The 11,694-nt window shown below is 60.3% G+C and overlaps 1 protein-coding gene across 1 annotated transcript; it reads left to right on the top strand.

The window, feature by feature from the left end:
- Positions 1-2,729: 2,729 nt before the first annotated feature.
- On the top strand, positions 2,730-11,020 carry LOC123369775 (B-cell CLL/lymphoma 7 protein family member C-like). The gene is made up of 6 exons (XM_045015724.1): positions 2,730-2,986; positions 4,163-4,241; positions 4,367-4,475; positions 8,903-9,064; positions 9,347-9,432; positions 10,650-11,020. The coding sequence occupies exons 1-6, from the start codon at positions 2,895-2,897 to the stop codon at positions 10,794-10,796; spliced, it is 675 nt and encodes a 224-aa protein (XP_044871659.1). The 5' UTR covers positions 2,730-2,894; the 3' UTR covers positions 10,797-11,020.
- The last annotated feature ends 674 nt before the right edge of the window (positions 11,021-11,694 follow it).

Consider the following 11,694-nt stretch of genomic DNA (forward strand, 5'->3'; position numbering starts at 1 on the left):
GCTCAGCGCTAACGCGGCCCGGCCGGGGGGCGCACCCCTGGGGGGGCGGGGGGGTGATCAGCCCCTGGGGGCGGGGGGGCGGGGGATGATCAGCCCCTGGGGGCGGGGGGAGGGGGCGGGGGTTGCTCTTTGCTCCGCTCCCCCGCCCGGGCCCGTCCCTCCATGTGCGGGCGGTGCGCGGGGGGGGGCCAGCCTGGGGCATAAACACATTCCTGAGCCGGCTTAAAGGGGCCGCGGTGCGCCCGGGCCGGGGCGGGGAGCAGGCTCTGTGTGTCCGTCCCTGCGCCCCTCGGGCCTCCCCCCACCCCCTCCATCTTCCTCCCGCCCCCATCCACCCACCCACCCCCACGCCCTCTCCATCTTCCCCCTCCCCCATTCACCCACCCCCACGCCCCTCTCTTACCCCATCCACCCACCCCCTCTCCATCTTCCCCCCTCACTTACCCCATCCACCCCACCCCCTCTCCATCTTCCCCCTCCCACCCCCACACCGTTCTCTTACCCCACCCACCACCCCTCCCCCATCCACCTACTCCCTCTCCATCTTCCCCCCGCCCCCATTCACCCACCCCACACCCCTCTCTTACCCCATCCACACCCAACCCCTCTCCATTTTACCCCCTCACTTACCCCATCCACCCCCACCCCCTCTCCATCTTCCCCCCACCCCCATTCACCCCCCCACCCCTCTTACCCCATCCACCCCACCCCCTCTCCATCTTACCCCCTCCTTCTCCACCCACCCCCACACCCCTCTAACCTCCCTCTCTATATTACCCCTACCCCATCTACCCACCCCCACACTCCTCTCTATATTATCCCTACCCCATCCACCTCCCCACCCTTCTCTATCTTAATGGAGTGGGGTCTAGTGGTTAGAGCAGGGGGGCTGGGAGCCAGGACTCCTGGGTTCTCTCCCCAGCTCTGGGAGGGGAGGGGAGGGGACGGGGGTCTAGTGGTTAGAGCGGGGGGGCTGGGAGCCAGGACTCCTGGGTTCTCTCCCCAGCTCTGGGAGGGGAGGGGAGTGGGGTCTAGTGGTTAGAGGGGTGGGGGAGGCTGGGAGCCAGGACTCCTGGGTTCTCTCCCCAGCTTGGGGAGGGGGGGGCTGGGAGCCAGGACTCCTGGGTTCTCTCCCCAGCTCTGGGAGGGGAGGGGAGGGGAGGGGAGTGGGGTCTAGTGGTTAGAGGGGTGGGGGAGGCTGGGAGCCAGGACTCCTGGGTTCTCTCCCCAGCTTGGGGAGGGGGGGGCTGGGAGCCAGGACTCCTGGGTTCTGTCCCAGCTCTGGGAAGAAGTAGTACATTTAACTCTTTTCTTCATGTCCCTCACTCCTTATATGACCCAGACTCGTGTAACACCACAGAGACCCCCCCCGCCCCCCGGAAAGCTACGGCAAGCTCTGGCCTGACTCCTCTGCGGCTCTTTATTTGTGACACGTGCGGGAAGAGCGGCAGAAAGGTACAGGGGCCACCTGAGCGTCAGCCCCCCCCCCCCCAGCTCTGCCCAGCCCCCTCCCGGCCCGCAGCAGGTTGGAGAGACCGTCCCTTGTGAGGCTGAGGTCATGGTGCCCCCCCCCCCCAACACCTCCGGCGTGAGTCAGCGACAGCACAATGAGCTCAGTGTGGGCAGCCGAGCCCCTCCATTGTAATCCCTTCCAAGCCGCTTCCAGGATTACCGGGGGGCTGGGAGCCAGGACTCCTGGGTTCTCTCCCCGGCTCTGGGAGGGGAGTTGGATCTAGTGGTTAGAGCAGGGGGGGCTGGGAGCCAGGACTCCTGGGTTCTCTCCCCGGCTCTGGGAGGGGAGGGGGGGTCTAGTGGTTAGAGGGGGGGGCTGGGGGCCAGGACTCCTGGGTTCTCTCTCCAGCTCTGGGAGGGGAGTGGGGTCTAGTGGTTAGAGCGGGGGGGGGCTGGGAGCCAGGACTCCTGGGTTCTCTCCGTGGCTCGGGGAGGGGTGTCAGATGGGTTAGTGCAGGGGGGGGGCTGGGAGCCAGGACTCCTGAGTTCTCTCCCTGGCTCTGGGAGGGGAGGGGGGTGTAGTGGTTAGAGTGGGGGGGGGGAGCTGGGAGCCAGGACTCCTGAGTTCTCTCCCTGGCTCTGGGAGGGGAGGGGGGTGTAGTGGTTAGAGTGGGGGGGGGGAGCTGGGAGCCAGGACTCCTGAGTTCTCTCCCTGGCTCTGGGAGGGCAGTGGGGGCTGGTGGGTTCGAGCAGGGGGGCTGGGGGCCAGGACTCCTGGGGGCTATGCTTGTCTTGGGTAGGGGAGTGAGATCTAGTGCCAGAGAACCCAGGCGTCCTGGCTCCCAGCCCCCTCCCCTACCGCTCTAACCCACTAGACCCCACTCCCCTCTCAGAGCTGGGGAGAGAACCCAGGAGTCCGGGCTCCCAGCCCCCTCCCGTGCCGCTCTAACCCACTAGCTCCCAGAGCCGGGAGAGAACCCAGGCGTCCTGGCTCCGACTCCCCTCCCCCGCGGCAGGCCCCAGCTCGGCTCGCGGAAGCCGGGGAGTTTCGCTTCCGCTCCGCCCTTTCGCAGCGAGCCGAGCTGCTCCGGCCTGGCCCCGCGACCGGACCAGCCGGACAGCCCGGGAGACCGACCGGACGGAGGGCTCGGCACCCCGCCGGGAGGGGCGCTGCGGGGCAGGGATCCACGGGGCGGGGGCGGTGAGGGGGGGGCAGAGACGGGGGGGTAGGAGCAGTGGGGGGGTTTATGGGGCGCCCTCGCTAGGTCCCGGGCAGGCAGCCGGCGGGGGTAGGCGTGGGGGGATCGGGGGCTGGATGGACGGGTGACCTGTTGGACAGACAGACGCCGAGTGAGCCTCCCCTGGGGCTCCCCAAGCCCCGTCAGACGCAGGTGTCGTTCCCCTCCGCCGCCCCCCTCTTCTCCCCCCCGGGCGCCGTCCCCATGTCAGGGCGCACGGTGCGGGCCGAGACCCGCAGCCGGGCCAAGGATGACATCAAGAAGGTGATGGCGGCCATCGAGAAAGTGCGCAGATGGTGAGTGAGCAACACGGGGGGGTGGGGGGCAAGTTTCCCAGCTGCCGCACCCCAGAGGTGGCTGCATCTCAGGGCCGGGCGAGCCAGCCGCATACAGTGTCACTGTGTGGCCATCTCCCACCTGCCCCACCCCAGAGGTGGCTGCATCTCAGGGCCGGGCGAGCCAGCTCCACACAGTGTCACTGTGTGGCCATCTCCCACCTGCCCCACCCCAGAGGTGGCTGCATCTCAGGGCCGGGCGAGCCAGCTCCACACAGTGTCACTGTGTGGCCATCTCCCACCTGCCCCACCCCAGAGGTGGCTGCATCTCAGGGCCGGGCGAGCCAGCCCCATACAGTGTCACTGAGTGGCCGTCTCCCACCTGTCCCACCCCAGAGGTGGCTGCATCTCAGGGCCGGGCGAGCCAGCCCCATACAGTGTCACTGAGTGGCCATCTCCCACCTGCCCCACCCCAGAGGTGGCTGCATCTCAGGGCCGGGCAAGCCAGCCCCATGCGGCCGTTCCCCACCTGCCCGACTCCAGAGGTGGCTGGATCTCAGGGCCGGGCGAGCCAGCCCCATACAGTGTCACTGAGTGGCCATCTCCCACCTGCCCCACCCCAGAGGTAGCTGCATCTCAGTGCTGGGCGAGCTGTCCGCGTGTTTAAAGTAACACCCTGTGACTAAATGCAGGATCTGGCTCTTAATTACGACAATTAATTATTATTCTGTGGTTTTATTCATTATTTTGTTTATCGTTCGCCTCCCTTTTTCTGTGGAAATTGCTCCTGAGACATGAATGGCTGTCAAATTATTTACCCTGGCCTAGGCGATATGTGTGACACTGGTCAAGAGAAGATAACAGCTTACTGCTGCTGCTGTTTAAAGGAGGCTCTGCTTTAACTCAGCGGGTAGAAGGATGCCAGTTGAGGGTTTCATCCCTCATGACAGAGGATGATAAGCTGCCACTGCTGCTAGCTAAAGGCCTGGCCTCTTCAGCTCTGCACCAACGCAGCTAGCTAATGGCATCAGTCCTTTAGTGCTGCTTAGTGGATAATAACCTACTACTTCCGCTAGTGAATTGCCTTGCAATCGGGTATATGGGGGTGGAGGGGAATCTCTGAAGATTTTGGGGGTGGGGGGAATCTCTGGAGGGCTATAATCCAGCCAGTTTAATTCCTCCTCTCCCCCTACCCAGGGAGAAGCGCTGGGTGACCGTGGGCGACACGTCTCTGAGGATCTACAAGTGGGTGCCCATTGTGGACCCCCGGGATGAGGTGAGAGAGGGGCTGGGCGCCCGTCTGTCCCAACCCCGCCCCGTCTGTCTGTCCCCTTGCCCCTCCTTCCCCCCCCCCCCATTTGGAGGCCATCTCTACCCCCCGCTCTCTTCCCCTCCCTGCAGGAGAAGCGGCGACTGGCCGGCAGCGGGGAGAGGCACAAGGGCCGGGAGAGGAGGGGGCGCGTGCCCAGCCCCCGGGCCAACCCCGCCCTCCTCATGCTGGACCTGAACGGTACGTTGCTGGCTGGGGAGGGGACCCAGGCGTCCGGGACAGCCAGGCATGGCGTTGGGGCTCCCGCGGCATCCCCAGCTCACTGAGGCCTGAGAATTCGGGAGGGGGCAGTGGGACTCAGGCAGAGAGTGAGGGTGAGGAGGGACTGCAAGGGTCAGCTAGTCCGACCCCCTGCCCAGATGCAGGATCTGTTCTGTCTAAACCATCCCAGACAGGTGACCGTCCAGCCTCCTTTTAAAACCCTCCAGTGACGGAGCTTCCACGACCCTCCCTAGGCAGGTCTGTGCCATTGTCCGCTTGTTCTGACACTCAGGACGTTGTTCCTGAGATTTCATCTAACTCTGCTCTGCTGCGGTTTGAACCCACGGCCTCTGGTCCTGCCCTCCGAGAGAGAACAACTGTTCTCCATCCCTTTTACGGCTGCCTGTCAAGCCATGGTTCCCCCTCAATCTCCTCTTTTCCAAGCATACCCAGATCCCTCAGCCTTTGCCCAGTGGCCTGCCTGCCATCCCTTTGACCAGCTTTGTCACTCGCCGCTGGGCCCTTTCCAATGTCTCCACATCCCGTCTATACGCTGGTGCCCAAAATTGCACACACTCCTCCAGCCGAGGCCTAACCGGGACCGGCCCCTCCCGGGACTTGCATGCGACGCTTCTGTTAACTGCATTTGCTTTTTAAAAATTTTTTTTGCAACAGCGTCGCATGGCTGACTCACGTGGAGGTGGTGATCCACCACGACGCCCAGGTCCGTCCCGGCAGTGCTCCTGCCAAGCCAGTTACCCCCCCGCCCCCGCTCATTCTGGATTTGAGCATTTGGTTTTTCTTCCCTGCGTGTAGCACCGTCCATTTGTCTTTAGAATCCTAGAATCACAGGACTGGAAGGGACCTCGAGAGGCCGTCTAGTCCAGTCCCCTGCCCTCACGGCAGGACTAAGGACACCTCTACCCCGATATAACGCTGTCCTTGGGAGCCAAAAATTTTACCGTGTTATAGGTGAAACCGCGTTATATTGAACTTGCGTTGATCCACTGCAGTGCGTCCCCCCCCGCCCCCCCGGAGCGCTGCTTTACCGCGTTCTATCCGAATTCGTGTTATATCGGGTCGCGTTATATCGGGGTAGAGGTGTATTATCTAGACCATCCCTGACAGGTGTTTGTCCAAACTGCTCTTAAAAATCCCCAGTGATGGAGATTCCACAACCTCCCTGGGCAATTTATTCCGGTGCTGAACCACCCTGACAGTTAGGGAGTTTTTCCTAATGTCCAACCTAAACCTCCCTTGCTGCAGTTTAAGCCCATTGCTTCTTGTCCTGTCCTCAGAGGTTGAGAAGAACAATTCTTCTTCCTCCTTGTAACAACCCTTTATGTACTTGAAAACTGTTCTCATGTCCCTCTCAGTCTTCTCTTTTCCCCACTAAACAAACCCAGTTCTTTCAATCTTCCCCCACAGCTGATGTTTTCTAGACCTTTCATCATTTCTGTTGCTCTTCTCTGGACTTTCTCCAATTTTTCAACATCTTTCCTGAAATGTGGTGCCCAGAACTGCCCACAAGACTCCAGTTGAGGGCTAATCAGTGCGGAGTAGAGCGGAAGAATTACTTCTTGTGTCTTGCTTACAACCCTCCTGCTAATGTACCCCAGAATGAGGTTCGCTTGTTTTGCAACAGCGTTACACTGTTGACTCGTATGCAGCTTGTGATCCACTCTGACCCCCAGATCCCTCTCTGCCATACTGCATCCTAGGCAGCCATTTCCCGTTTCGTATGTTGAATTTCATTCTATCTGTGGCCCAGTTCTCCAAAGTATCAAGATCCCTCTACCTTCCAAAGCGTTGGCACGCCCCCCAGCTTTGTGTCAGCTGCAGATTTGACCAGTATGCTTCCTGTTCTTCCAGCCAGGTCATTAATAAAGATGTTAAAGAATGCCGGACCCAGAACAGATCCCTGTGGAACCCCACTTGAGTCCTCCCTGGAAACCGACATCATTCCATTCATAGTCACTCAACCAATGATGTGTCCACTTCATGGTATTTGTTCTGAGCCCGCATTTTTCCAGCTTGCTTCTTAGAATGTCATGTGGGACTGGCTGAAATCCAGGTATATTATGTCCACCGCTTTCCCCCTCTCCACTAAACCCGCCACCCTGTCAAAGAAGGGAATCAAGCTGATTTGGCAGGATTTGTTCTTGGTAAATCCACGCTGGTGGCTGGTGGTCACCCCGTTCATCCTCCCGGCATTCACAAATGGAAGGTTTTATGCATTGCTCCAGTAGCTTCCCAGGTATCCAAGCCAGGCTGACTGGCCTATACTCCCCAGCTCCTCCTTTTCAAAGATGGGCCCGACGGTAGCCCTTCCGGGACCTCTTCTATCACCTGTGAGTTGGCAAATCTTATTGCCAGTGGCTCCGAGATGTCTTCAGCTAATTCCGTCAGCGCCCTAGGGTGCAGAGCCTCCGTCCCCGCTGACTTGAATTCATTCAAGCTGGTCAGAAGATCTCCGAGGCGTGCTCCATTTGTCTCGATCTGCAGCCCTTCCCCGACTTTGTCTGCGTAACTTCGCGAGTCGCCCGGACACGCGTCCTTTTGTGTGTGAAGCCTGCAGCAAAGTAGGTATTGAGCAGCTCTGCCTTCCTATCATCTTCCGTCACCAGCTCCCCTTCTCCACTGAGCAGAGGACCCGCACCATCTTCAGGGCCGCCCAGAGGATTCGGGGGCCCTGGGGCAAAGCAATTTTGGGGGCCCCTTCCATAAAAAAAAGTTGAAGTACTATAGAATACTATATTCTCGGGGGGGGGGGCCTGCAGGGCCTGGGGCAAATTGCCCCACTTGCCTCCCGCCTCTGGGCGCCTTGACTGTCTTTGATCTAGCTTTTTTGGCCGGCGTATTTGAAGAACCCCTCCTTGCCAGCTGTAACTCACTCTTTCTCTTGACCTTCCTGATTGTGTCCCTACACGCTCCTGCTGCTCCCATGTAGACGTCCTTGGGGACATGCCCTTGTGGGTTTCAGAGCGTTAAAAAGCTCCTTGTGCAGCCACCTGGGCTCTTCCCTTTCCTCGGCATGGGAATAGCTTGATGTTGAGCCGCTGGTATTATTAAATCTCTGAGGATCTGCCACCCCCTTGGATTCCTCTTCTTCCTAATTGGTCTTTCCATGGGACACCGCCTGCTATTTCTCCCAGTCAGTTGACATCCGCCTTTCTGAAGTCCAGTGGCCTTGTTTTGCTGTTCTCAGGTCCTCCTTTCCACAGGAACCTGAAATCTGTCAGATCCCGATGGCTTCCTCCCAAATTCCCGACCACCTTCACGTTGGCAACTAATTCGTCCCTCTTGGTCCGAACCAGCCCCACACTGTTCCCTGGATCAGAGAGTGTCCCGTACCCACGCTAAGAATTGGCAGGACGTAGTATGTTTTGCTGCCACCGTTTTTCAGCAGATATCGGGGGAGTGAAGATCCCCCATTAATTATAGCTCAGGTGTGCTCTCATCCGGGAAGGCAGAGCAGGACTCTGAACCCCGCCCCCTGAGACTGAGGAGGTAGGACCCAGGTGTCCAGAATGGGACTGGACATTTGGGATAGCACCAGAAAGGTTCACCCCAAAGGGTCCCTGGGGAGCAAGGGAATGGGACCCAGGTGTCCGGGATGTCCGTGCTCCCAGCCCTCAGGGGATGACAGGATGGGACCCAGGCGTCCGGGATGGCAGTTTGCCTAGCACATCTGGAGTGAGAGGATGGGACCCAGGTGTCCGGGATGGCAGCGTGCCCAGCACATCTGGAGTGAGGGGATGGGACCCAGACGTCCGGGATGGCAGTGTGCCTAGCACATCTGGAGTGAGAGGATGGGACCCAGGTGTCTGGGATTGCAGCGTGCCCAGCACATCTAGAGTGAGGGGATGGGACCCAGACGTCCGGGATGGCAGTGTGCCTAGCACATCTGGAGTGAGAGGATGGGACCCAGGCGTCCGGGATGGCAGTGTGCCCAGCACATCTGGAGTGAGGGGATGGGACCTAGGTGTCTGGGATAGCAGTGTGCCCAACACGTCTGGAGTGAGGGGATGGGACCCAGGCGTCCGGGGTAGCAGCGCCCCCAGCCTCCAGAGGAGTGAGGGATGGGACCCAGGCGTCCGGGAAGGCAGCGTGCCCAGCACGCCTGGAGTGAGAGGATGGGACCCAGGCGTCCGGGATGGCAGCGTGCCTAGCACATCTGGAGTGAGAGGATGGGACCCAGGTGTCCGGGATGGCAGCGTGCCCAGCACGTCTTGAGTGAGGGGATGGGACCCAGGCGTCCGGGGTAGCAGCGCCCCCAGCCTCCAGAGGAGTGAGGGATGAGACCCAGGCATCCAGGATGGCAGCACCCCCAGCCTCCAGAGGAGTGAGGGATGGGACCCAGGCGTCCGAGACGGCCCCCACCTGTAACCCTCTCCCCTTTGCAGATGAGAACAGCAACCAGAGCTCGCTGTCTGAGACCTCCCTGGCCAAGGGGGGAGACACCAGCTCCAGCCCCACCCCCGACCGCAGCCAGACGGCAACCCCCACCCCGCTGGGGGAACTGAAAGCGGAGGACTCGCAGCCCCCCATGCTGGGGCAGGAAGGGGGTAAGTTCCGTGGTGCGGGGGAGGGAGGCCGTGTTCCCAGCCCCCAAAGGAGGGAGGGAGGCAGCGAGTGGAGCCCAGGACCCCCAGCACTCCTAGGGCGTGAGGGAGTCCAGGATGGCATCACTTCAAGCCCCCAGGGAGTGAGGGGATGGGACCCAGGCAGCCGGATGGCCGTGCTTCCCGGAGGGCTACAGCAGAGGGGGGCTGCATGGGGTTACTGGGGGTGAGCTGGCACCAAGGGTGCCAGGGTACTCCCGTGTCTTCGTTCCTCTCTGGGTGCAGACTCTGGGGTGCTGCTGCTTGAGGGGACGGACGAGCCCCCCATGCTGACCAAGGAGGACCCTGTTCCAGGCCTACTGGAGTCACAGGTGCATGGGAAAATTGAGGGGTGAGGGGTGTATGGGGGTGGGCTGTGGAGGTGTAGATCGGGGAGCGCATGGTGTGGGGGAAATGCACGGAAGAGTGGAATTGAGGGATGTATGGAGTTGAGATGTTGGGTCAGGTGCTTGGAGGTGAAGGGTGCGTGGGGGTGGGTTGAGTGGGGTGGAGACTGGGAGGTGGGTTGGGTGGAGGTTGGCCCATTGGCAGTGGTTGGGTTGAGCTGTATAGAAGTTAGACCATTAGGGAAGGTTGGGCTGAGTGGAGGCTGGGCCAGTGGTGAAAGTTGCATTGGGTTGGGCTATTGGTGAAGGTTGGGTTTGGTTGGGTGGGGTGGAGGTTGGTTCATTGGCAAAGCCTGGGCTCAGTTAGGTTGGGTGGAGGTTGCATCATTGGTGGTGGTTGGGTTAGGCCACAGGCAAAGATTGGATTGAGTTAGGATGAGTGGAGATTGGGCCGTTGGTGAAGGGTGGGTTGAGTTGGGTTGCGTGGAGGTTTAACCACTGGCAAAGGTTGGGTTGAGTTAGGATGAGTGGAGGTTGGGCCACTGATGAAGGTTGGGTTGCATGGAGGTTGAACCACTGGCAAAGGTTGGGTTGAGTTGGGATGAGTGGAGATTGGGCCATTGGTGAAGGGTGGGTTGAGTTGGGATGAGTGGAGATTGGGCCATTGGTGAAGGGTGGGTTGAGTTGGGTTGCGTGGAGGTTGAACCACTGGCAAAGGTTGGGTTGAGTTAGGATGAGTGGAGGTTGGGCCACTGATGAAGGTTGGGTTGCGTGGAGGTTGAACCACTGGCAAAGGTTGGGTTGAGTTAGGATGAGTGGAGGTTGGGCCATTGGTGAAGGGTGGGTTGAGTTGGGTTGCGTGGAGGTTGAACCACTGGCAAAGGTTGGGTTGGATTGGGTTAGGTGGGCGGAGGTTGGGCCATTGGCAATGGTTGGGTTGGGTGGAGGTCGGGCCATTGGTGAAGGTTGGGTAGAGGTTGGGCCATTGGAAGGGTTGGGTTGAGTTGGGTGAAGGTGGGGCCATTGGCCTGCAGATCTCATTGCTTATGTTGAGGGGGTGCTTACCCATGGCACAAGAGAACGTAGGGAGGTTGATGGGGATCTCTGGGCGGGATCAGGGCTGGCATACCAAGGTTGCTGGGGGTGTCCATCCCCCCCGCTGCTCTCTCTGAGTATAACACCCCTTCCCTTTTTCCCCAAAGGGACAAGAGGATGCACCCCCCTTTGAGACGGCCCCAACCTTCCCGCAGCCGGTGCTGGAAGAAGAGGACGATGAGTCCATGGGGGCACCTCCCCTGAAGCGCATCTGCCCCGAGGAGCAGGAAATGGGTGCCCCCAACTCTCCATAGACCTAGCCTCCTCCCTGCCCTCTCCCTGGCTTCAAGCTGCACTGGAGAGCATGGGGGGCAGAGTGGGAGCTGGGCAGGAGGTGAATCATGCTTGCCAAATGCGAAAGGACCAAAGACACTTTGAAGAGGATGTTGGCGTTGGGTCAGGACTCCTCGGAGGGGAGTGGGGGCTGATGGGTTAGAGCAGGGGGGATGGGAGTCAGGACTCCTGGGTTCTATCCCCAGCTCTGAGAGGAGAGTGGGGTCTAGTGGTTAGAGCAGGGGGGGATGGGAGTGAGGACTCCTGGGTTCTATCCCCAGCTCTGGGAGGGGAGTGGGGTCTAGTGGTTAGAGCAGGGGGGATGGGAGTCAGGACTCCTGGGTTCTATCCCCAGCTCTGAGAGGAGAGTGGGGTCTAGTGGTTAGAGCAGGGGGGGCTGGGAGTGAGGACTCCTGGGTTCTATCCCCAGCTCTGGGAGGGGAGTGGGGTCTAGTGGTTAGAGCAGGGGGGATGGGAGTCAGGACTCCTGGGTTCTATCCCCAGCTCTGAGAGGAGAGTCGGGGCTGATGGGTTAGAGCAGGGGGGATGGGAGTCAGGACTCCTGGGTTCTATCCCCAGCTCTGAGAGGAGAGTGGGGTCTAGTGGTTAGAGCAGGGGGGGTGGGAGTCCTTTGTGGGAGGAGATGGGACATGGGTAGGGAAAGATGCGCAGCATCCCCTGATGCCAGACTCTGAGGGGGCCTGGGTGAATTTTACATTCTCGGTGTATATACGTTTTTTTTTGGTCTGAACAATAGACTTTGCTATTAAACTGCTCATGTGCCTTTGTGCCAGTCATTTAACAGCAGCCCCAGCCCTCCTAAACCAAGCGAACGTCTCCTCTGCACCCCAGCGCTGAGATGCAACCACCTCTGGGGTG

The sequence above is a fragment of the Mauremys mutica genome, chromosome 4 (assembly GCF_020497125.1).
Source record: "Mauremys mutica isolate MM-2020 ecotype Southern chromosome 4, ASM2049712v1, whole genome shotgun sequence".
Taxonomy (NCBI): domain Eukaryota; kingdom Metazoa; phylum Chordata; order Testudines; family Geoemydidae; genus Mauremys; species Mauremys mutica.